This window comes from Microcebus murinus, chromosome 10, assembly GCF_040939455.1.
Source record: "Microcebus murinus isolate Inina chromosome 10, M.murinus_Inina_mat1.0, whole genome shotgun sequence".
Classification (NCBI taxonomy): domain Eukaryota; kingdom Metazoa; phylum Chordata; class Mammalia; order Primates; family Cheirogaleidae; genus Microcebus; species Microcebus murinus.
The window spans coordinates 97105306-97131646 of record NC_134113.1 but is presented as its reverse complement, the minus strand read 5'-3'; the positions used below and the strand labels follow the sequence as shown (position 1 = coordinate 97131646).

Below are 26341 nucleotides of genomic sequence, written 5' to 3'. Positions count from 1 at the left end.
GATAAATTTTAAGTTCGTTTTTATTAATGTCTCACTATCACCACCACCACCGTGAACAAGCATGCAAACACTCCAGGGCTGCGAGCGGTGCTTGTCCGTAGAGCTTGGATTCCCCCCAGGTGTGTCCCTGGCCTCCGCCACCTGGCCAGGGCAGAGGGGGACGCCAGCGGCTCCTCGCATGTGTGCATTGTTCCCCCCTCTGGGTGAACCACGTCTTAATGAATTTGGGGTGTGCTAGGAATGTAATTGCCAACGTCTGTCTTTCATTCACTGTGTTTTTGTGTGTTTTTTTTCCATCTCTCTGTGGGGCCTCCCTTTCTCCCACTCCCGACAAAGCAACAGGAGGCTTTGATGGGGCCATTTATGGGACACATACACAACTGGATAGTAGAAGAATCCCCAGGAAGTACAGAGCTCTCAATTTTCCTGGCCCCAGTATTCGTGGCCTGCTCTGTGCATCTGCCTGCATTCCAGGGATCCACAATCCCGCAGGAAGTTCCAGTAGTGAGAATGGTGAGGGTGACAGTGGCATTTATTACTTACCATGAACCAGGCACTGTGCTTTTACATGGGTTGTTTTAGTTAATCCTCAGAGCACCACGGTGAGGCAGGTATAATTATTCTCCTCATTTGCAGGTGAGAAAATGGAGACTCGGGAGGAGTTAGGTAACTTGCTCATCTTTACACAATTTGTAGGTGGTTGGACAGAGTTCAATCCCAGGCTGACTCCAGAGCTTACACTCTGGAGCAGTAAACTGCATTGTTTTGGAGTTCTAGTTTGGTGTGGGAGGTAAGCCAGAGCTCAAGGCCCTGGGCCAATGTCTGTCCCTCATGGCAAGGTGTGTGGCTCCTCCTGCGTTGCTCGGATGCCCAGATGCAGCCGCCTGGAGTGGGCCCAGGCCCCCACTGTGCATGGTAGGAGCTGGCACCCAGTGGAGGCCATCCAACCTGCGTGCACTCACCTTCCCACTCAGAGTCCTTGGCCCTGTTGTCCAAATGGAGAGTCTTCCTAAGAGATATCTCTGGGCTCCCTCTGCTAGATGCCTCCTTTCTGTGAGAAGTTCCTTTAGAAGCTACCATGCAGTATGCACCTGGCCATTTATAGTGCACCATGCTGTGTTGTGTTACTGTCTAATGAATTGGTACCCTGGCCTTAAGAAGACTGGTGTCTTCCTTGAAGCAGGAACAATGCTTTATATTTTCGGGGACTCATCCATGCTGCTCAGAGCAGGGAGGAACACATTGTGATGACTTGATCGGAATCAGTCTCTGATCAGTGCATCACTTCCCACTCAGCTGCAGGAGCAGGAGGGACGTCAGAAGTCACAAACATCTCACCTGTCCAGGTGGGTGAAGAGGATAGACCCTCACCCCTAAGTGTGCCTTTTGTACAGCTTGTTGGCATTTTTTACTTAGAAACTTCTGAGAGATTCTTACCTGGTTTTTATTTATTAAAATACCATGAAAAGAAAATTTTACATGCTTATGCATGTTTCTCCCACCTAACAGGATAGGTTTCGTTTTCTCTGTATCCTTCTAGTTCATCCATATGCATGTGTGTATATGTATTTATATACATATTTATGGACAGTCACAATCTTCATCATAGCCTGCATGCATGCATGCAATTTGATTTTCTGCTCCCTTCTTCCAAGTGTGTATTGTGAACATTTCTCCATCCTGTTGGATAGCCAGGAAGCCAGGAATGGCTGCGTAGGCTGGGTGGAGTTTTCCACCAGTGAGTTCAGGTTGGCTGACTAGAGCTAGTACAAGGATGAAGCTACTACAAAAATGAAATGATATTTCATTTGTGTTTTTCTCTCTGCTGTTCCCCTGCCGGTGAAGGAGTGTGTCTTTGAGGGTGGTCCTGGGGCAGTGCCTGGTGCCATGCAGAAGTAGCGCTGCTCTGTGGAGAAGGGTGCTTGTGCTATATTCTGTTGTCTCTTGTTCTCTTCCGTGGGAGTCATTCCCCTTTCAGACCCTCAAGTAAGAGCTAAGCAGAGTTGGAAGGCACCTGGGAATTTATCCTGCCTACTATCTATAAACTCTTTGACCTGAGCCACGAAGGAAGAAATATGTTTTATGACACAACTCAGGCTACGGGTACAAATACATCAAACTGATACAAAAGTTTCCCTGAACAATATTTGCTTTTGCTACATGTAGTGCCTTCTGATACTTTCTGCCCTACGCTATTCCATTAAATAAGAACAACAAAAAATGCCGGTCATGACCCACAAATGAATTTCATGACCCCTGAATGAGTTGCAACTGGAAGTTTGAAAAAACACTGATCTAACCCAACCCTTTAGTAAGAGACAAGTGGGAATCCAGGGGCTTGTAGGGAGGAAGTGACTTGGCCACAGCCCCACAGTCTAGACCCAGCTCTCGTGCTGGTGTTGCCTCAGTTATCTGGGGTGCAGAGGAAGACGCTGGTCTCCAGCTGTAGCGGAGCAGAAATACGGCGCTGCAGCCAGCCTGGCCTCCAGCAGCTCTACTTGTCTTGCCGTGGGAGCACTCTGCCCTGCTGGTGCCACTCTGAGCTGCTGAGAGAGAGACTAGTTCCTGCGCAGTGTTCCCCTCTTCCCCTGTTCCAGAGGGCAGTGTCCCCCAGAGGGGACAGTGAACATTTTCTTAGTAAAGCACAGAGGGAGGTAGTGTCACCCTGTGCAGCTCTCATGCCTGTTCTGGACATGCCCACTGGCTTCCAGGAGTTAATTCCTATGCTAAAAATAAGGTTGGTTTTGCTAGTAGTGGAACAACAAAGCTCTGCTGGTGTGAGGGGTGCTTCTTGGGCTAGGCCTGTGGCAGAGGGAAGCGAGGGCCGGGATCCTTTCCTTCCCCTTCCCTGCCAGATGCTCCCACCCAGGGTCTTTGTGGGCCCAGGGCCATGGGCTGCCTGCCTCCTTGTGTTGTGAATGTCACAGGGGGGAGCTAACGAGGTTATTGGGCAGAGAAACGCTCTCCTGTGACCCATGTGGGAGAGACCTACAGCAGAGCAGGAGGCAGGAGGTTGCTTTGTCACACCGTCCAGGGGACAGAGAAGGCAGAGGAGGAGCTGGTGCCCAGCAGGCTGGGGCACAGCCCTGTAACATACGGCCCTCAAGAGGAGGAGCTGGTGAAGGGGCGAAGGAAAGCAAGCCAAGGAGACAGGCAGACGGCCCGGCCTGCTCCAAGTTCATGGGATTCAGCCGAGATGGGAGGGGAGGGGACGTGCCCACCACTCAGCCACCCATGTCGATCGCTGCTGATGTGATGCTGGGGGCGATGGGCTCACCACTTGTGCTGCCGTGGAAAATGTTTCCATGGTAGAGCCTCATACAGGAAGAAGGGGAAATACTGCGGGGAGGGCTTTTATTTCGTAGAATCAATCTAATATTTTTCCTGGCCCCTACACGCACCTTCCACTTCTCCATTCAGTAAATTCCCTGGAGTCATGCCGAGACAAGAGGTAGTGCACGCTGCAAGATTTGCTCCATTCCAGGACTGTCTTGTCCCTAGGATGACTGATAAAACTGTAACCTCTCTAACTTATCAACACAAGGCAGGGGCACCTTAAACTCTCAGAAGTCTCAGATTTCTCATTCACAACATTAGGGGGATATTTGGGTGCACCTTGTATGATTGAAATGTGAATTAAACAGTATGGAACGTATAAGGCACTGTACGTATTGGTAATCGGTAGCCGTTAGCGGCAGTAACAGGTGGAAGGTGTGGCTATCCTCATGTCTCCGGCATGGACTGAGCAGTCACTGGGGCGTGGTCACTCAGCCCCCTTGGGGAGAGCTCGGAGGAAAACGAGGTGTTTGGTCTCCCAGGCTGAGCCTTCTAGTTCACAGGAGCATCCTCTGTATTTGCCCTCAGAGAATTGGAAGTGGAGGGGGTTAGGACCCTCAAATTTATCCTTATTTTGCTCTTCTGTGTAGCAAACCACTTTTTTTCCTAGCAAGAGAATGGTGCCATCAGGCCCATGAGTCATAAAGTCCAGACCAAGTTATGCATCTGATAAGGACACTGTGGTCACCTTTGGCGCTTGACTAAAGCCCTGTCCTCTGCCTGATCCTTGCCGTTGGGCCAGAAGTAATTGGGGGAACTCGGTCCCCACTCACTCATTCCCTGCATTGCTGCTTCTCTCACTTCGTTTCCTTTTTTTAATCAAATCTTTGTTTGGGGCCATGTTAGTCCTTGATACTTAACCAGAGAATATGGCAAGATCCCATGTGGATTATCTTCCTAAAATTTTTGCCTGATTCCCCCACTTCCTTTTACCTTTTTCTCCTTCCAACATTTGGAGCCCTTGGTTTATTTCACTTGCACAGCACATGGGGTATCTCATCTGTGCTCGCCTCGGGCCTCCCCTGCTCTGTTCTCACCATCACCTCCAGAGGAGACCATGTCTTGCTCACACTGCTGCCCCAGCTGGTGCTCAGAATAGCACCTTGCACATGCTTAACCCCTCGCTGGATTGTGGAGCTTAGGGAGTTGGAGCCTTTGTCCTCTGTGAATTCATTCTGAGCACTCAGATAACCTCTCTTCCTTCCTTGCTCAGTCTCCTCACTTGTAAATCTGGAACAGCCACGGTGATGGCAAATAAGTAAAAAGCTTCTTGTCTGAAGGAAGGACTTCAGGGAGAACGTGCCTATAGTGGAAGGGGTCCGAGTACAGCTGACTCTCCACCATCCTATTTCTGAGTATCTGCAGGCTGGGGGGCTCCTGCATCCACATTCTCCCTGTGCCCTGACCTTCTGCCTCTTCCTCCTTGCAGACTTCAAGTTTGCCATGTACCCGCCATCCATGATCGCAACTGGAAGTGTGGGGGCAGCCATCTGTGGGCTCCAGCAGGATGAGGAAGTGAGCTCGCTCACTTGCGATGCCCTGACTGAGCTGCTGGCCAAGATCACCAACACGGATGTGGTAGGTGGCGACCACCTTCTTGGTTCAGACCAGATGTCTCTTCTCAGCTCAGGGAAAGAGAAAACTGATTTAATCATGATGTGTTGGAGGCATTTTTTTGGTTTCTCTTTTCGAAGGTCAACATCCATGGTTGCACAAAATTCAGCAGGTGATGCCTTCTCTTAAGGCTTTGAAAGCCTGTGCACCATAAAGTACAGAAAAGAACTCAGCAAGCAGGCCCAGGGAGGGCAGGAGGCCTGTTTACTAATTTTCCTCTGCAGCGTGGGCTTCCCAGTGGGTCTGAATTGTTGCTTCATTTCCATATTTGTACACGTTGTGGGGCTGCTGTGCTCCACATGTAGCTCGCGTGTCTGCTCAGACACACCGAGGCTGTCAGGCACAGAAAGGAGAAGGGACAGCTACAGCTAGGAGGCAGCTGCAGTGGAGGGCACGGAGACACAAGGCGCTCACAGTGAGAATGGTGTCCAGCCCTGGCAAAACCTTTCCATCACTCCTGTGCCTTGTCACTTTGTTCAATGTAGCGATGGGTCGAAAAGCACTTTTAAAAGATAAATTACCATACAAACTCAAGAAACTTAGTAGCTATAGATTTTTCCCATTCTATACATGCGGTGGATGGCCCACAGGCTATTATTTCTGGCTGCCAGAATTTGAGGCTCTGAGACCTTGATTTCAACTGGTGGCACACTGCAGTCCTGGGGTGTCTGAGCCAGATGGTTCTGCGAGGTCAGGGAAGCAGAGGCTGTATTTCCCACAGGAGGCACATGGGGCTGCCCCTCCAGCCTAGTGAGGGGCAGTGGCAGAGCTGGGGCTAGCACCTCCAAGCTCCGACTCCAGCCTGGACACTTCACACTGCACCCTTGCTGCAGCGCCCGAGGTCTTTGGGCTTGAGAAAAGCTTCTGGTTTAAAGGCAGCTCTAGAGGAGCGTTGGCTCTGAGGCTGTCGTGCATCACCATGGAAAGGCTCAGGAATGCGAGGAACTTCACCATGACACCCTCCGGATGGTCCAGGGGGATTCAGAGTGCCCTGTGTGGGAATTTATTGAGTTGCGGGATCATGTGACTCGCAGGCCTGCGGCGGAGGCCTCACATGGGATGCCTGAGCAGAAGGTTAAACCTCAGAGAGCCTACGGCTGCTGCTCGCGGCCTTCTCCCCTGCCCGCCTGTGTTCCGCCCTGGCGTTCATGGCCAGCTCGGAGAGGTGGCACAGGGGGAGTTGAAGGGCCGAACAGAACAAGTCCTGGCTCCTCCTCTGAAACAGTTCTTAGATGTGGTCTTAAAATGCTGGCTCCAAAACATATGCTTTTTACACAAGGGCTCCAAAATGCAGATTGAAAAGACCCCTCCACTGCAGCATGGAGAATGCTTTTCTAATTCTCCAGAGAAAAATCGTGGGCAGAACTTCATATTTATAGAAATGGTACGCTTCCTTCCTTTTCTCAGTGTCTCCTATTAAGGCTGCCTTACAAGTAGGACTCCCAGCCAGTTTAGAACAAGCCCTTCCTCATCCCTGGAGACAGAAATGTCAGGGACAGGGGGTTGACCCCCGAGGCATGGTAACCTCTTTCAGATATTTATAGACCTGCTCTGATGGGCTGACCACCCCGCCCGGCATCCAGCCTTCTCCCACATCTCTTTGTCCCCCTTACTGGTTTCACATGGACAGAAGTCACTGGGGATTGCCACTGAGGCTCTTGCACTGTGCCTTGCTTTTCAGACTGCAAACCAGCCTGTCATTTCGTACTGGAGACACTGCGTGCCCTTCAGATACCACGTAGCCAGTGCGTTCAAGTCAGCTGTCGGACGGGGCTAGAGGGCTACAAAGCCGCTGAGCTGTGTCCTCCTGCACAGCCCAGCTGTTGAGTCGGTACCCTGTTCCTTCATGGGGAATGCATATATATGCCTCCTTCACACCAGTGGGGCTAGTGAAACATCTTAACATTAAAAACCAAGTGTGAACAGAGTAGAGTGTAAAATTCATACCACATTTTCAAGTAAAAATTTGAGACCTCGGTGAGTTCCATGCTTACTTCTAGTACCCCAGGGGCTTGCTCGCCCTCTCCCTGCGAGCGCTTGGAGTGTTCGTGGGGAAAGGCTGGAGCCGCCCTGTGCGCACATAATTCCACAAGTACTCGGTCTCCTCCCATCCGACGGCTTGTCTTCTCTAAAGAGCCGAAGCTCAGAGTGCAGGAGAGTGAAAGGACTAGAATTTGGAATGCGTTAGCATTTGGACAGAGGTGAGTTTTGCTTCCCGAGCCCCGTTTACCATTTCACGAGTCAAGAAGCGGCATATTTCAAGCACTCTCCCTCCATTCATTTCTGGAAGTGTTTACTGAAGCCTCGGTTGTTGCGGACTGCCCTGACGTGAGGTGTGGGGGTGAGCAGGCTGTGGCTCCTCAGGCCCCATGCGGGAGGTTGGGTAGGGGGCGGCGCATGGATAAGGGAGGGCGAGGTTCCTGCATTCAAGGAACTTAGCAGTTGTGTGGAGAACCAAGAACAGAGCATGCAAAACTCTAGCAGATGAAGACTGCAAGTGAATGGATGAATGCTAAGTAATGTGCTGGGAGCTATAAATGCAGCAGGAAATCAACTGGAAAGAAGGAGCTCATAGGCCTAATGTGAAACACAGGCCTCTCAGCAGAGTAAACCTGGCATTAGAAAAATGTGCACTGAATCATCAGAATGGAGAAACAAAACCTGTGTACATGCAACGGAGTATTACTCAGCCTTAAAAAGAAATGAAATTCTGATACATGCTATAACATGGATCAGCCATGGGGCATTGTGCTAAGGAAAATTAGCCAGTCATGAAAAGACAAATACCGTATGATTGTACTTAGCCAAGGAACCTAGGATAGTCAGATGCATAGAGACTGAAAGTAGAGTAAAGATTACTCAGGGCTCAAGGGGAGGGGAGGATGGGGAGTTAGTGTTTAAGGTCTGCGGAGTTCAGTTTGGCATGATGCATAAATTCTGGAGATGGAGAATTCTTGTGGCTACACACCAGTGGGAATGAACTTAATGCCACTGTACATTTAAAAATGCTAAATTGGTGTTATGTACATTTTACCATGATAAAATGTATATGTGTGTGTATACACATACACACATTTGTAGATGTATGTGTACATACATATGTGCACGTGCACGTGTGATGTATGTAAAACGTCCTCAGGGCACGCTATGAAACGCCCATAAGTTTGCGTGAGCTCTCCCTTGGAGAAGTCACATGCACACGTGCACCGGGCCACACTTTGCCCCCTGGCCCTCCTACACCGACGAGTAGGAATTGCTGGCAGTTTATCCTGGAGCCCCTGCCGTTCTACGCTGGCACCTTGTTATTTATGATCACTTCAAACTTACAGTGTCCCTAGCGCTCTGGGTGGTAGGCCACGGACTGCCAGGGATCAGGCTGTTGAAAGAGAGTCCCCTGGATTCGTGTGAGACGCCAGATGAGTTTCTCTGGCTCTTTGGCGGCACAGATAGCTCTGATAGGAGGGGCCCGTGCGGCTCTGAGAAAGTCGGTCTTTGTTGCTCCTCTGGTTGCCAAAATAAACTGGAACGCTTCATTCCAAAGAGAAAGCTGAGTGAGGAGCCTGACAGTTTTACAGGGAATAAAAGTCTCAGAGGGTGGTATATTTTAAGTACTTTTTCCTTCCAGCCGTAAAGAGTTGCTAAAAACAGACACGCCACAGGGGCAGTTCTGGCTGTGGGGAAACTTCTACGGGGCTTCCGGTGCCCAGGGTGGGTTGGGAGGTGCCGTCCTGGGTCCCCGGTGACCCTTGTCCTGCTTCCTCAGGCGGACTGGGTCTTCTTCCGTCCCCTCTGCACTCCGCTCGGGCTGGGTGCCAGCGTTTATCTCACTGTTCCTTGTCTATAGAACCTCTTGAATAAGCCCCAGCTTTTACTCAGCTCTTTCTGCAGAGCCCCTGGCAGAGGCGTCGGGGTGACGCGGAAGAGAGGGAGGGACGGAGGGAGGAAGGAGCGAAGGACAAAGCGCAGGCAGATGGGTTTCCAGTGTGTTTCTGATTTGCTGGCCTCCCTGTGTCCTTTGGAAAGCTGTGTCTTTTTTAGACATTAGTTAGATGTCAGGATCCTGAGTTTGACCTGACTTTACCTTCGAGCAGGTCAGTCCATTCCACAGGGCACAGCTCCACAAATTCACTAACCGAAAGGTGAAATTGAGGCTCGCAGGCCGTAAGTGAAGTTACTGGAAGCTATTGAACAGGACAGATACAGACCCTTGTCATCTGGTCATTATACTGGTCTTTTCTGGCGAGGTTAGATCAGAACTCTTAAATATTGCCCAGAGAAGCTTCCAAAGTCCCTTCCTTAGGGCTATCCTGGCAGTTTATGGTCCTGGTTGTCGGCGGGCTATTAAAAAACAATTCGCAGTGCAGGGAAGACGTCTCAATGGCGACAACATGCCACTCGCAGGGGCCCGGTGTCGTGCCCCGGGCCGGGCTGGGAGCCTGTGAGCCTTGCTGGGGAGCTGGGGGCGGGGAGGCGGAATCGCATTGGGAGCTGATGCCTCCCGCTCCTGCCTCCGCTCTCTCCGGCCTCATTTGGTATGCAAGGAAATAAGCCAAACGGCCTGTGAAGAAAGGAAGAATGAGATAGTTTCCTAAGTTGTCTCTGCCTGAGTTGGCTGCGGGTCTGGGGCTCATTCAGCCCTTTGTCCCCCTGTTGAGTGCAGTGCGTGTGTGGTGACAATAGAGTGATGCAGTGACACTGAGGGCTAATGGTAGGAGTTCCGTCAGCCCATTCATGGAGGCAGAGGAGGGTGCAGGGCGCCGAGCTGAGCCAGCAAGCAGAGGAAGTCAGAGGCCCTTGTACGGAGCCGGAGATCACAAACACTGCTGTCAGGGCTGGGCTGGGGCGGGGGCGCAGGAGGGAAGGAGGCGAGGGGCCTATCATCACAGCCCTTGGAGGGTTGCCCGACCTCCAGCGCTGCGGAGTGCCACCTGTCCAGGCTGACAGACGAGCATTATGGCTTCCCTTTTAATCAGCTTAATTTGGGGCATCTTAACACAGCGGCTGGTGCTGTTGGAGGCTGCCGGGAAGCTGATGTCTTGGAGCTGCCGCCCTGTACATGCGCACAGCGTCTTTTGATTGGAGGCGCTGCCGCCTCCCTCGCCCCAACCCCCAGCCACTTGGGCTGCGTCTCCCTTTCTTAGAGATTCTCTGGCCTGTGTGCGTTTACTTAGAGCCTAGAAAAAGCAGAGGTATATAGGAAAAAAGAGTTCTGAAATTAGAGGCTTGTCCTTTTTAAAGCCAGGCTCAGCTTTTAACTGAGCGAGCCTCTTCAGTTCTCCAGGCTTTAGTTCTCTCACCAGAAAATGAGAGCATTTGGCTGTTTGATCTCCAAATGCTCCTCGGACCTCCAGATTGTCTGATTCTGTGGCTATTTGTGTGTGCTATCTTATAATCCTGCCCCTTTGGAAATACTCTTAACTCCACTCTTCTCTTGACATGACCCTCTAGCAGAAGCAGCCTGGTTGGCTGTGAGGCAGGGGTCTTCTTTCCTCCTGGTCACTGCCCCTACCCCAGTCCCATGCATTCTCCTGCCCTCCTGCTGTGGGCAAGAAGGGGGCTCTGTGGAGTAGGTACACTCTCCACCAGCTCAGTTCACGTGTCCCTTCGGAATCCAAGAAGGGTTCCTGCCTGATAAAGGAGGGTGTTGCGGTGCAGTGAGTGAGCTCTGTCTCCAGGAAGGGGGTGCCGATTCTCTCCCCACTGTCTTAGGGGAGCGCTCCACGTTGTTTATGCGAGACAGGCCCTTGCCCTCAGGAAACTGTTGTTCATCTTGCTGAGCTGAGAGTGAGGGGTTCATGTAGTTGAAAGTTGAGCTAATAATTGCCAAGTTAGAGGGAAGTAGGACCTGAAGGAGGGTTAGGCGGAGACCCCGGAGAGGTTAAGTGTCCTGCTGTGTCACAGGTGAGTCTACAAGAGAGCAGAGCAGGGAACTGGGGGTCCCCCATCCCCAGGGTAACCACCTCAGTCGTCCTGTTGTCTTCCAGTCAGAGGGTCGAGGACAAAGCTCGCATGGTCAGTGTGCTTTGGACTGACATTAAGGTGGGGCTGACTGAAGGAAGGAGAGAGTATGCACTTTGCATGAAATCTACAAATCTCCCTCCATTTTGTTCGCAACGGCCTGTGCGCACGTTTCGGCTGGAACATATGTCAGTTTGACTCTTCACACACGTTATCTCGAGTCCTGTGGCTCTGAAAGTCCAGGAGAAGTGACTGCCGAATGTCCCAGTCCTCCCCACAGAGTTTTCTCAGAACCGATCCTTTAAGGTCCCTGCTGGAAGGGAAGGCCAAAGAGCAGGAAAAGTAGGAACATTGGTGACCCGAAAGGGAAGGCTCTACATGGCCTGAAGTCAAGTTCTTTAGCCTCTGCAGCCTGGGCTCCCCACCGGGAGGACCGTCCTGGGTGGTGAATGCACTGACGCCACCTTGTTGGGGTAGCAGATGCGCTGCCCCAGGTTACCTCACTGTGGGGTCAGAGCAGAGCCTCTGAGGAGGGAGAGCCAGGCGGGACTGGCGGAGCACTAGGTTTTCTTGTCTAGGAGCAAGGTCTTCCACACGCTGCACGTCGGGAAGTAGTCGCCAGGCAGCTGTGCCATGTCCAGCCCTCTTTGATTTAAACACACCACATTGCTGTCACCTGATAGGCATTTCTCTTTTAACTTAATGGTTCAGAGCTATTGTCTGTCCACACCTCTCTCTTTCACACACACACACACACACACACAGTCCGTCAATCACCTGAGAATCCTGCTGTCTTTTAATTTTTTATTTTATTATTATTTTTTCAGTGGCAGTGTCTCGCTCTGTTGCCCAGGCTGAAGTGATGTGATACATTCATACCTCACTGTAACCTCCACATTGGGCTCCAGTGATCCTCCTGGCTCAGCCTCCCAAGTAGCTGGGATTACAGACATGTACCACCATGCCCAGTTAGTTTCTTTGTAGAGATGGGGGTCTCACTATGTTGCCCAGGCTGGTCTCGAACTCCTGGGCTCAAGCAATCCTCCCACCTCGGCCTCCCAAAGTGTTGGGATTACAGGTACAAACCATTGCACCTGGCCCATCCTTCTTAGATAAAAGCTTTTAGGCCTTATTCTTTGGGTAGGATTTGTCTTCTGTGAAAAAGTATCAGTTGGAGGCAAGTATATAGTTACCACCTCCATGGCGTAGAAGTGCTCTGATTCATTCCCCCTGCCTCCTGGAAAAAAATTGTAAACATCCCCTTCTGAAGCATGATTGAGGAGCATCACATGTTAGCTTTTTGGATTTAGTTGATTACTGTGCAAGAAAAATAGAGAAAGAAGAAAATAACATGACTTTAAATTCTGAGGCCCAACATTCTGCTCAGTGAGTCTGCAGTGGGTGAGGGAGGGTGGATGGGATGTGACATAGGGTGCCGCCGTCCCTGTCTCAGCTCCGCCACGTCCCGTGGGGTGGGCGACTCATCACACCACGATGCTTCTGGCACTTAGAGATGGGTATTACCCTCCAGCACGGCCCCTCTGAACACATCAGCTCCTCACATGCTGCTCAGATGAAGAAAGAACTATCTATTCAAGCATTACAAGAAAAACGGACGATGAAACTCACTGTCCATCTCAGATGTAGGACCTTCCTAAGGACGTTCCACAGTCGTTTTGACTGTAGTCAGTTTGGCCTTACGTGTTCACCCCACATTAGCTTTGATTCTGTATTTAAGATTAATTGTTTTAAGCCAGGCACGGTGGCTTATGCCTGTAATCCTAGCACTGTGGGAGGTTAAGGCGGGGGGATTGCTCAAGGTCAGGAGTTCGAAACCAGCCTGAGCAAGAGTGAGACCCTGTCTGTACTATAAAAATAAAAAGAAATTAATCGGCCAAGTAAACATATATATATATATAATTAGCCGGGCATGGTGACACATGCCTATAGTCCCAGCTACTTGGGAGGCTGAGGCAGAAGAATCGCTTGAGCCCAGGAGTTTGAGGTTGCTGTGAGCGAGGCTGATACCATAGCACTCTACCCCGGGGAACAGAGTGAGACTCTGTCTCAAAAGATGAAGAAAAAAAAAAGATTGATTGTTTTAGATTATAAGGCTTTAAGGTTTTCAAACATCTACTGAAATGCAAGTGCACCCAGAAACATTGTACCTTTAGTCTTTACCGCCTAGCAAGTAGTGACTTGTGAGCATACAATGCCACGGGCCTTGGAAGAGCCCAGCAGGGAGGAGGGGGACGAGGCCCAGGAGATTCTAATCACTGGTCAAGGGGGTCACCTGGGGTAGAGGATGTGGCCAGGAGATTCCACAGAAACGTTTCAGCGATGTTAGCTGGTCCCTGGCTGCCCGCGTCTGGCTCCATCTCGTCTTTGTTCAGGGTGGTACAGAGACCGTCACTGCCGGTCACACCTGTCTTGTTCAGCACTCTCCCCAGCGCTGGACACAGCGGACCCTTCACCAGTCTTGAGCGAGTTAGTGCTAATCCATACCTCATTTCAAAGAAATCTAAAGAATCGGATTCCAGGACTGATTTGTCGTTATCCATAATAAGTAGTGATCATTTATTGGACTGCCACATAGCACTGCACATATATTATCCCAGTTGCTCTTGACTCTTTGAGTGTTTTGTTATCCTTACTCTACAGATGGGGAAGCTGAGATCAGGAAAGTTAAATAACTTAGCTGCTACCTGCAAGAGTGGTGGGTGGGCAGCAAATACCACCCTCCCTCTTTTCTTCACTCTACTGTAAGTTACAGGTGATATTTCTTTTCTGCCTTTAGATCTCAGTCTGCTGTCATTCCTAATCTTAATTTTCAGTAAAAGCTGTAGTTTGTCTTTTAGAATTATTTCTTAAAAAAATAAAGCCGTAGTTTGAAATGTGGAATAGATGAGAGATAGGAAAGGAAAATTTAGGGTGCATTAGTAATTAGAAAATTTTTGTGCATTAGTAATTAATTCCAACTTTATTTTAGATCTTTGAAAAATAAAGAATGCTTGACAAGATCGTATCCTCTAGGTGAAAATTGCACAGTGATACACACAAAAGGGGGGGAAGTGTATATTCAACTGTGGAAAGACACAGGGAGGTTCAATTTAGCATATTTAGCTAACATATATGCTTCTTAAGAGAGAGGGAAGAAAGGTCACCTGGCAGAGGGCAGAGGCTGCAAAATACCTCCTGGCAGCAGGACTTCAGCTATCGCCCACTTACCAGTGTGAGCACAGTCCCTTCCTAGTGACATCTGTGCCTTGCCATCGAATTCCATGCCACCCACCTAAGAGAAGCATCTGCATAGGGCAAGCACACTCTGAATTTCCCCTACCAAATATAGACTAATATTAAAGCAGTGCAGTGCATGTTCTTGTTTATTCCCAAGTCAGACAGCTCGGGTGTCCAGAATTTTGTAAACACTCTGCATTGTATTTTTATGAGGGTTAAGGAAGTGGTAAATAAGCAGAAAATCAGAGATTTTTTTTGTTTTTAAGGGCTTACTCAATGTAGGTGAGGGTCAGCACAGTTCAGTCCATTGTCTTCCTTCTTATGTGTCCCTTGGGGCTGAGTTTGCCAATACTGCGGCACCTCCAGTGGCCATCCCCTTTTCTCTGCCACCTCCCAACTTTCCCGGGCAGAAAGCATCTGGTTACCAACCAGCCAGTACAGGCCATAAGTAGACCGTCATCTGGACCAGTGCTCCTCAAAATATGAATCATCTGGGCTCCGCTGAAACACAGATTCCGATTAGCTTGGTCTGCAGTTGGCTGAGATTCTGTTTCCAAGCTCCCATGTGATGCCAATGCTGCCAGCCTGGGGACCCCACTTGGAATAGTGAGGTTCCGTGGCACCTCAAGAACATTTCTCCTTTACTTCACCTTTGTGTGTTCTGGAAAACTAGCATGAAATTATGCAAGCTGGATTATATATGTTTTCTTCATAAAATGCTGTGTGCCCTGTTTACCTTGCTAACAGCTCTGGTCTGGACTATTCTTCCTCTAGGATTGTCTCAAAGCCTGCCAGGAGCAGATTGAGGCGGTGCTTCTCAATAGCCTGCAGCAGTACCGCCAGGACCAGCGTGATGGATCCAAGTCGGAGGATGAACTGGACCAAGCCAGCACCCCTACAGACGTGCGGGATATTGACCTGTGAGGATGCCATTCGGGCCGAAAGAGAGAGGCGCATTCGTAATCTGCTCTCTCCTTCTCTCTGGTTATGTTTTGTTCTTTGTGTTTTAGGATGAAACTTAAAAAAAAAAAAAATTCTGCCCCCCACCTAGATCATATTTAAAGATCTTTTAGAAGTGAGAGAAAAAGGTCCTATAAAAACAGAATAATTAAAAGCATTTGGTGCCTATTCAAAGTACAACATAAGGGAATCCCCTGTATATGCGAACAGTTATTGTTTGACTATATAAAAGCAATAGTAAAATGCTTACAGGAAAACCTGCAGAGTAGCTAGAAAGTATGTACGCCTGCAATATGGGAACAAATTAGAGGAGACTTTTTTTTTCATGTTATGAACTAGCACATACACCCGTTTTAGTATAATTTCCAGGAATTGTGTACGCCATTTATGGCATGATTAGATTGCAAAGCAATGAACTCAAGAAGGAATTAGAAATAAGGAGGGACACGATGGGGAGGGAGTACAAAACAATCTCTCAACATGATTGAACCATTTTGGACTTAGAAGCAACTTCGCTCTCAACCACCCGTCACTAAGCCAAGAGTATTGTCAGATCTCTGTATTATGTCCTTTTGTTGTCTACAGTAGCTGCTACCTAAAAAATGTTTTACTTTGCCAGTTGGACACAGGCAATTGGTTCCTAGGTTTCCCGTTTTGTGATATCCTTCCTGCTTCTTCTTCCAAACGTGGTTCGTTGCAGACACCACCATACTGTTATCCAATGGGGATAACTTAGCTATGGGCCGTAACCAAAACTCAGATGAAATGGGGACAGATGGAGACCAAGGGCGGGATCTGGAATGCAATCTTTTCTCTTACTGTATTCAAGAGGGTAATGTGACCTTGGCATCCCTTATTAGGAAAAACTAATTTTTGGTGCTGATTGGCATGTCTGGTTCACAGTTTAGCATTGTTATAAACCATTCCATTCGAAAAGCACTTTGAAAAATTGTTCTCGAGGGATAGATGGGATGGTTTATGCAAATCATGCTGAATACTCCTTCCCTCTTCTCTTTGTCCCTTCCTGTCCTGCCCCAGTGTAGGTCCCTATTCACTTCTGGTATCTGACATTCTCTGGTACGTAGTTCTGGTGCCCCTACCAGGACTCGAGAGACACCCTTTCTGCTGACATTCCCATCACAACATTCCTCAGAAAAGCCTAAAAACAAAGATGTTACCATTTTTATGGCACATCTTAATTCCCATCTATATACTCTCCTTTGGACATGGAAAGAAAAGTTATTGCTAGTGCAAAGGAAGACAGCTGAACATCAGGTGTGGCATTTTGTTCCCTTTTCCGTTTTCTGTTAATTTTATTGCAAAGTTGTATTCAGCGTACTTGAATTTTTTTTTTCCTCTCCACTTCTTAGAGGCATTCAGTTAGCAAAGATGTTGGAGCAACAACTTTTTTTTTTTTTTGCACAATTGTAATTGACAGGTAATGAAGCTATTTGTTAAAATATTTGCATTTTTTAAGTAAAAAAGAAAAATCAGAACAGGGCTACTTTGAAGAATAATTTTATACACAGATTCTGCCTTGTTTCATAGTATGAGGGATGAAGACGGAGAAAAATCTAAGGGTCTCTTATTTTTCATTTTATTTTGTTCAGTTTTTTTATTATTTTTTTTTGCGCTGCTAAAAAGCTAAGATCGTTCATCCTTATTCACATTAACAGTACCTAGCTGTAATGTTTCACAGAGTGTGCTGCTATTTTATAAACATTTTTATAATATATTATTTTACTGCTTAAATTCCAATTCCTGAAGTAGATGGTTGAGATATGAGTTCTTCGTACTGGAAAAGCCCTTCCATAGTTTGTTTTCTTCCGGTAGCATATTCATGATTGTTTTTTCTTTTTGGTTTTTTGGGGTTTTTTTCTCTGATCACATTCTTCAAAGACAGAGTATTCTTTACCTCAGGTTTACTGGACAAAATCAATAACTACAAAAGACAATGATTCACATTTTTGTTTTCATAATACCTCACAGCCATACAGTTTCTGCTTGGGAGCCCATTAGTGTGAGGAACACGCAAGGTGAGCCGGTGGGGCGCTGGCCCTCTCGGATGGAAGGCAGGGTGGATTTGGCCCAGGGTCTCACCCCCGGGTATCTTTTCCATCACGAAGGCCATCAGGCTCCCATTGTGACTCCGGTATCCTCATCATGATGGAAAAAATACATTGAACCAAGGGATCCTCTCTCCCCTGCAAGGCAGACATTCAACACAAACATTTATGCAGCGGACTAGGAAGTCATAATTTGCACTTAGGTACCAGGTATCAGGAAACAAACTCAAAAGATTCCAGCAGGCTGTTGGAGATCCTCCTCTGGCAGCTTTTTCAAACACAGGGCTTTCATGTGTGTGGGGCCCTTTCATCTTGACAGTTTTCCGTGTATCTCTTCCGTTCCCTGGCATGGACACTCCCAGTCTGGGATCATCTCTGACGTTTTCCTAGGTCTGAATCTGTGGGTAGATGAATCTGCAGCGTGCAGCGTTGGTGGTGCTTTCTCCCCCTCCTGTCTCTCACTGCACAGGCAAGCATTGTGCAAGGCCAGGTCCTCTGCGGAAGCACTAAATGGGTTTTAGGTTTTAAAATCACATTGAGTTGGCATGATAGAAAAAATGGGTCAGATGGGTATGGGATGGTAGCTGGAGGCAGATAAAGAGGCTGTTTCTCTGCAGAGATGAAATTCCAGATGAGTCAGTCTCTTGTGAAGTGTGTTTAGAAGGGTTCAGGACTTTGTGAGTTAGCATGACCCTAAAATTCTAGGGAATTTCTGGTGGGACGGTGGGTGGTGAATTCTGAAGTTGTGATGAAGAAAGTTGAGCAGCCAGCCAGTTGGCCAGTGTTTTATCAAGAGCCCACTTTGCATAGCACATGATTCTGGGCCCCAAGGAGTCCCACAGAATGGGGAAAGCCTAGTCCCAGGAGTTTGTGGGAGTTTTTGTGCCTAAAGAGAAAATGAGGTGCAAATTCATTTTACAGTGACCAACTCTTGTGCTTAATCAGAAGCAGCAGGTGAAAGAACTCAAGGAGGAAAGGAACAGGCACTTGCAGTCTGTGACTCTCCACTCTTCTGTAGCCCCCGGGCCCATGGGTCCTTCTGGCTTTTTCTTTCCCGCCCTGGGGGCCTAGTGTGATGTGGGTGTGGGGCTGCTGCCGGGTGCTGGGCGATTTGGCTTTTCTGCCTGCTCCCCACTTAAACAGAAGAAGGAATCCTGGATTTGCTCAAGTGACCGATGCCCTCTCCCTGGATCTTGGTCTCCTTGTTGGAGTTTTTGTTCCAGAGGGGTTCAAGTCTCCACATGGATTTGAACTTGCTCTTTTTTTTTTTTTTTCTTATTTCTCCCCTCCCACTAAAGGGGTTCCAAATCTAGTCTGGTCTTTTTCTACTTTGTTGTTTTTTCATCTCTTCTTTACTTCCTCTTCTTTGTTTTTTCTCCATCATTGGGGGCTATGTTGTTCCCCCAGCCTGCCAAATTTTGATCCTTCCCCTATTTTGGCCAAATCCTAGGGGGAGGAAAGCCTAGTATGCCAAAAATATATGCTAAGTATAATTAAATTCCATGCGGGTTCGTAACAGCCAAGAAGCCTGCAGGAGAAGGCAAGGGCAGTTCCCTCAGCAGAACCCTCACGGCGCCGACAGGCGCGCTCCTTGGAGAAGGGGCTGCTCTCACCACCTGGTTACCCTTGGTCTATGTGCTCTACACTGGAGGCTCTGCCTCTTTTATCAGCCAGGTCCGGGGCACGCATGGGTTGGAGGCTTAAGTGGCAAAGCCAGAGGAGAAAACAACCCTGACAGCATCACACTGCATCCCTTTGCCAGCAGGACGGGCGGCTCTTCAGAGGGAGCTGCAGCTTTCCTGTGGTCTAGCACCTTCGGGGCCTCTCCAGACTGTGCCCTGGGAGCTCTGGGACAGACAGGTTAAGAACAGTAGGCAGGATTGGATGGTTTTCTCAAAGAGGGCAGGGGAATTTTCTCTCCATGGGCCACAGGGGACAGGGCTGGGAGAAGAAATAGACTTGCACCTTATGTCATGTAAATAATTGATTTTCTAGTTCACAAAGATAATGTTGATAGTGTGGGAAATGGAAGTAGGAATGAGGAGGAAGTCTGAGTAAGCCAGCTGGCTTCTAAGCCAAAAGGATTCCTCTTTGTTTATCTTTGAGACAGCCCAACCTTGAGAATAGCTTTAAAAGGGAAAATAGTGCTGAGACAGTAAAGTCCCCTAAGCCAACAAACTCTGTAGCTATAGAATGAGCACAGCTTCTGTTGCTGTGGACTTGGAGCCGTTTTCAAGAGCTGCTCATGCGGCAGCCGTCCATTTGCACCAAAATAGGGCAGGAAGATTCAGGAGGATGTTTATTACTTCCTCGCACCACATGGCTTTTAATGATTCTGGATTCTGAACAACCCAGAATAGTCGTTTCAGCCAGGATGACTCTACATCTGTGTGTCTCTGCTTTTAAACTTGGCTGGGTTATCAGACCCTGTTCTTGGCTCAGGTTTCAAGAAGCCATCAGCACATGTACACATGCATGTTGTCACTGCAGCATTCGGTCCTGTGCCTGCAGCCCACTTTGGGGAAAAAAGTGCCTTACTGACTGTAGCCATTACAGTACCCAATGTCTTTGACAGGTGCCTGTCCTTGAAAAAAATTTTATTTTTATTTTTAATTGGTTTTAGTTCTTACTGCTGGCCAACTCTTACATCCCCAGCAAATCACTGGGCCGTTGGATTTTTTCCATTATGTTCATCACCCTTGTACCATGTACCTCAGATCTCTCTCTCCCTTCTCTCTCTCTCAGTTACAATTTCTCACCATGGACTTTTTTTCTTTTTCTTATTCTTTTTTTTTTTTTTTTTTTTTTTGCTTTAAAATGAGTGTGATGCCATATCGAGTCAATGTTATTCTCTCACAATGTACTCTATAAGAGGTGTGGGTGTTTATTTGGTCGGGATGCTAGAAAGTGCTAAAGTAGCATGGTCAGTGTAAACAAAAAGGTTTTAGGAAGTATGGCAACAAAATGTTGTGTTGGCTATGATGGTGACATGGTATAGCCAGCTGCCTTTTAAGAGGTCTTATTTGTTCAGTGTTAAGCGATTTTAAAAAATAACCTGTTCTTCTGACTAGTTTAAAGATGGATTTGAAAATGGTTTTGGATGCAATTAGGTTATGCTATTTGGACAATAAACTCACCTTGACCTAAATTCTCTGGCTGTTTTTGACTTATAGCCCAGCTGTCCTCAGAATGGAATACACCTGTCTCATGTCAGAACTCTGTGGGTGACACGTTGGTTGTGGCATAAAATACAAATGCTAACTTGGAATGGAATTTAAACGTGTCTTTGCGACAATAGATAGAAGTCATTGTTGACATGCCTTTTTCCTTTTGGGCCACTCCAGCAGCCAGACTGTAAACTAGAAGCTTCAGTCCCCTTCATAAGGCAAGTGGCTGGTGTATGACCAGCCTCAGAGGACAACCCTAATCATTGCCAGCTGCCCACTCCTGTAAGCCAGAAGTTCCCAGCAGAGGAGGTGCCAGAAGCCTGTAGTGCCCCCTCCACATTCTAGGAGTGTCTGGGGATCCCACCCCTGCAGCCTCCCTGGCTCCCAGCTGATTCCTAGTCCTCCCTGCATCCCTCCTCTGAGGCCTGGGCGGAGTCTTTATGGAGTCTGGAGTGGTAGAGCCTGGGACAGGGATGGGACAGTCACCTTAACACTTAAACAAACTGGCAGGCCTTAGGCCCAGCTGTTCTTGGATCTTAGCTTTTCAGACCAGCTTCTTTCCAGGAGTGACGGGTATGCAGAAGGCAATGGCCTCATAACCATTTTGATATTACCGTAAAAATGCATAGTTCCCCATCTCTCAAAGACATTGAAAGCTATTTTCTCTTTTAATTCTGACCTGAGTTGTAAGCCATGAGATTAAAACTGGTCATTGGGAAAGTTCAGATTAAGACATTCCCTACTGATCTGAAGTAACTCCACTTAATATGACTTTTAAGTTTAGAAGGACTCTAGAAATTTCCATTTGTCCCGATTCCCCACTGACATCCACCGTTCTTAGAGACAATCAGGGGTAACTTTTTCCTTGGATATCTGCCCAGTGAAGTCTGCTGGCCTCTTGGGAGTTTCCAGGGCCTCTGGCTGCTGCTCGTAACCATCTCGGGAGTTCTTTTCTGCACAACCTCATGTCCAGAGTCTCCCTCCCTCCCCTCCGTCCTTTTGCTCTGCCGTGTGGGTGTATCTGTTAAGAGCACAGCAACTCTGCCCCCTCTCCAGTCCAGACTGCCACCCAGTGACACCACCAGGTGCAGGCAAAGCTCCCAGAGGGCTGGTGATAAATCTAACTGTCCGGCACATGCTCTTTCAGACCCAGATCACCTTATAACTGGAAAACCACAGACTTGAAACAAAAGTTCCCTTCCTGAAAGTGGAAGTTAAAGATGCAGTGAAGATCTGGAAATCCCCTATCTTTTGTGTCTGCTCTAGGGAGTACTTTTGTATTTCTAGCGACATTCTAGAGATCTGGACATTTTATTCTATACACAGAAATATCACCAAAATTAAACTTTCCAGTTGGCTTAGCAAAAATATTCTCAACATACTGTCGTGAACCAGGTACTCGAAAGCTGAACAATATACTGGATACTTCTCCCCTGCCCTCCTAGCAATAACAGCAGTAAAACTGCTGACTGCGGGCAGGAAGGCTGAGCATCACAGTGAAAGTGTGCAGGACCTTCGAGGGCCGCAGAGGAAGGCGGGGCACGCAAAACCCAGGCCCAGGCTTAAGCAGCTTTTCCTGAGGATGCAGCACGCACAGGCCTGTGGGACTGCAGAGAGTCTGTCAGATGAACATGGCCAACTGAGGCTGAGGTGCAGGAGGGCTCTTTCTGAGGAGACAGGACAGGTTTCCTCAAGCAAGGAAGTTTTAGAAAAACACTTTTGTTTGGATGTTCTTGTGAGTCAACATAGCTTGGACACAGCAGCAGCAGAGTTTGACCTTTTCCAAAAGTAAAGGAATGGGAAGTGACTTTTTAAATGAAGGGAAAAAATTCAAATAGGCAGCTTGAAGAGCACACCCAATATAGTAAGATTTTAAACACGATGAACACCCTGTGCAACAGGATATAGGCAGCCACAAACCATGAATTTGGGGTATCTCACGAGGCTTAAGGGAAGAAGGCTGGCAATGCCAAGAGGACGGGCCTTCCCCTCCCGGGCCCGGGCCTGGGCCACACGGGCGGGTGGCCCGACGACAGCGAGACGAGCTTAGCCTCGTTCCCTCGGACTGGGCTGCTCACCCCACTGAAACTGAGTTAGGCTCTTCCGAAACGCGGCTGCGATTTCGCCGGCGCTGGTTCCCGCGGCGCCCGCTAGGTGGTACCGAGGCCGGCGGGAGCGGCCAGGTGGGCGGACGGCGTCCGGCGGCCCGGGGAGCGCACCGCAGGCCGCTCCGGCCACACCTGGCGCGGCCCCTCACCTGGCTCTCAGCCGCCTCGCTCTGCCTCCATCTGGGCGGCGGGCGCTGACTCCTCGGCCGTCCGGCTTCGGCGCCTGCGCCAGAGCCGGCCTGCAGACCTCGGCAGCTCGCCTCCCGCGGCGGCCGAGATTGTCTGGGGCCTGCTTGCCAGCAGAAGAGGAGAGCTTTCACAGAAAAGTCAGCATTTCAACTGCTCTTGGGAAATCTAAATCCTGGCAACAGTAGGCCTGCGGCGCGCAAGGGCTGCTGCTGAGGAGTCGACTGAGCCCCCACCCGCCCGCTCGGGGCCTGCCTCGCCTCCCCGCGAGGAAGTAGGACCCAGCAAGCCCAGGTGGAGCATCCTTCAACCGTCTCCCCACAGCGGAGGCCTGGAACACTGCCTTCAGTGCGGGGGCCACAGCCTCTCCTTCCCACATAGCAAAAGACCTCCTCTCCTCATTAGCCTTTGCAATCTCCTTTATCTCTTTATGGGTTATTTAGTTATCAAATAATCCACCGGGCTGCGCCAGACATCTGAAATTCCTTGCAGACCCCACTGCTCAGCCCCACCTGAGGGCAGCAGGTGGGCCCAGATAGGCTGGGCGGTTCCAGATCCGCTTCTCCTGGTTTTGTTTGTTTGGTCTGGGAATTGTTCTTAGTTATCACGGCACCATCATGACCCCAGGAGAAGACAAACTGTGACATGTCTAGATCTGTTGAAAAAGTGCACATTTCTGTGGCTGTGTTTCAGTCAACCCATCCCTTCAACGTCATGACTTCACCATCCCTCATCCCCTTTCCCCACCGGCTCCCGGGCGCTGCTTACTCACTCAGCAGACGGGGCTGGTCCCAGGCCTGGCATTCTGTACGGAACACCCCATTCGACAGTGTGTGTTCAGAACTTACTTTTCCAGGGACGTGGCCCCCGCTTTCCTTGATCTCAATGGCTGATGGCAGAAACAAACAAGAAGTCACAGGAGGACTCGCTTAGCGCACTGGCCTGCTCTGGAATCCCCGCCAGTCCCTCTGCAAGCTTCACAACCTTGGGCACATTACTGAGCTGCCCAGTAACTCACAGTTAACTCAGGGCTCGGTTTTGTTATCCATGAAATGGGATTGAACAGTAACAGTTCCTTCCTCTAGGTGTGTTGTCAGAATTAAGTGAGTTGGTTCGTTTCACACTAAAGCAGTGCCTGGCATATTGCCAGTGCTTGATAAAGGTTAGCTGTCCTCACAGGCTAACGCAGAGTGCAGGAGAGGCACTGGGTACAAGTTTTTAAAAAATTAGTTTTACAGACAGGTATTAATCTTTTAGGTAGTCAAGACTGCCAAGCTACGGCATTGAGATAAGAGACTTAGATTATCAGCAGTGTGATTTGTAGTTCTCAAAGGGCTTCTCACAAGCCTCTCAGATACTTCCTGCAACCCTCTGGTGTGTCTGATGCTTCATTTTGTGGCTAAGTGAATAGAGGGTCACACAGCTCACTCTGCTCACTGCATGGAGTTGGGCTAGGGCTGGATCCCGGATGTGGCTGACTTCAAATACGTGCATCTTCCACCATGCCAGGCTGCTTTATTTGACTCATATTTTGCTTATTGAGAATTGAGCTGAAAGAATGAGACTTAGCCCATTGGGGTGGATTGGATGATGATATCACTTATTGAAATCATCAGGGGACGATCTTTTAATGAAGACAAAGTCCAAGAAGAAAGCAAAGGGCCTTACAATCTAAGGCAAGTTTGTCAGTGGATTTATATCCGGGAGATAGCATTCTCTTCCCAGTGTTTTTGCCTTGCCCCTTGGCTATTCACAGTCATTCTGCTCAGGTTTCTCCTAGTACCTGTGCTTATAAATGTAGCTCATGAAATTACATGTGTAAGAATGTAACTATGTTTCCCTAAAACTCAAGTTTTAACTGGAAGAATTAGAATCTCAGGCCATTCTCAGTTTTTGTTCCCGTTTTCCAGTTCGGGTTTTCTGAGCCCCGGCACTCAGGGTGGGGACTGAGGGCGAGGGGTAGGGACAGGATCCCCCAGTTTGTGCCTGCAAAGCCCTTTGGGCATCAAGGACATTTGCATACTGACATAAGTAAATTCTTAAACTTTTTGTGTTGATGTTTGTAGCCACTAAAAACTGAAAGTGGGTGAGGATTAGCCCTTCCCTCACAACTTTGCTGTTAATTTACAATGAAAACAAGTCTTTGACTTACTTTGAGGCACATGTATACAGATGTTTAGCAGACAAGCATGGGGTCCTACACAGCTCATGCCACCTGTGACAGCCCAGGGCTCTGTCTCCACTGCCATCCTGCATGAAATCTCCCTCCTCAAGGCAGATGTCCCAAAGTAGGATCCTTTTATCTGTAGAGTCAGTCAGTAACAATGACCAGAGGCCTCTTAATCCCATGGTTGGACACAGCATTGTTACAGTTCAGGCTCAGCAGAACCCTGTGGGTACAGGACACAGTCCCCCTGGGGGCCTTACACTGTTCATTCAGAGGAATGTCCCCAAGATGCCTGAGTAATCCAATACACCTATCTTGATTTCAATGAGGTCCCCTTCGAACTTGACAGGCCGTTGTTTTCACCAATAAAATCTCATTTCTCAAATTCAAGATACCAATTAGTCAAGTGTCCATTATCCAGCAAAGTACAGATAACAGAAGTTCTTGTGAATGTAGATGTCTTGATTAGGACAGCAGTAGACCATCCCTAAATTATAAATTCTTGATTAGAATGTGTTACAGACTGAATCTGGTGCCCCCTTCAAAATTCATATGCTGAAATCCCACTCCCAAAGTGAGGTATTAAGAGGCGGGGCCGTTAGGAGATAATTAAGTCATAGGGTGGAGCCCTCATGATTGGAATTAGTGCCCTAATAAAAGGGAGCCCAGGGCGCTCTCTTGCCCTCTTTCTGCTGCCAGTATACAGGAGAAGTCAGCAAGCTGCATCTCAGAAGAGAGCCCTCATCAGAACTAGACCATGCTGCCACCCTGGTCTTGGACTTTCAGTTTCCAGAACTATCAGAAATAAATGTGTATTGTTTAAACCACCCCATTTATGGTGTTTTGTTTTAGCAGCCCAAGCTGATTAAAATAAGACTTCTTATAGCACCTGGGCTATAGCCAACCTGAAATATTTTGAAGAAAACTGCAGCGATTATAACCGTGATTTTCTACATGATGTTTTTGCTGCTCTCAGATGCAAAGGGAATTTCTGCTGTTCCTATACCATGCTGGGGCTTGGGGCCAAGGGATTGTCAAGGCTCTGTCTAGGTGTACTGCATGGCCACTACCTCTCTGGGCCCTTGCCACCTCCCAGGGCTCTGCCTGGGAAAGAGTCATGGATTCTCCTTTTCTCTCAAACCCCCAAACTATGTCACTTTAAAATATATATATATTCACATCTAACCATGTGTGGTGGTGTGTGCTTGTAATCCCAGCACTTTGGGAGGCTGAGGTGGGAGCCCAGGAGTTAGAGGCTGCAGTGAGCTATGATCGCTTCACTGTACTGCAGTCTGAGTACAGGGGGACAGAGTGAGACCCTATCTCAAAAACAAAAAACAAATCTCATCTCTATTTGTCCCTATTCCTCAGGGACCCACCAATATCTATGTTTTTATTATTTATCCTCCAGCCCCCCTCAATCCCCCACTAAGCCCAGAGACTCTTTCTGGTTCCGGAGCAGGTAAGCTTTGTTCTTCTCATCGCAGTCTCCCAAACCTTTACTGTGTCAAGCTTCCTTTCATCATCTCACAGGAAGAGACC

The 26341-nt window shown here is 48.5% G+C and overlaps 2 protein-coding genes across 2 annotated transcripts in view; both read left to right on the top strand.

Annotated features, from left to right (window-relative positions):
- Positions 1–18513, top strand: part of CCND2 (cyclin D2) — a 28144-nt gene extending 9631 nt beyond the window's left edge. Inside the window, exons 4-5 of the mRNA XM_012783145.3 lie at positions 4766–4914; positions 14920–18513. Coding sequence (XP_012638599.1) covers positions 4766–4914; positions 14920–15069 — 299 coding nt within the window. The 3' untranslated portion in view covers positions 15070–18513. The remainder of the gene's footprint in view (positions 1–4765; positions 4915–14919) is intronic.
- NDUFA9 (NADH:ubiquinone oxidoreductase subunit A9) overlaps positions 1–26341 on the top strand; it is a 449537-nt gene that overhangs the window by 98399 nt on the left and 324797 nt on the right. The gene's annotated exons all lie outside the window — the stretch shown is intronic.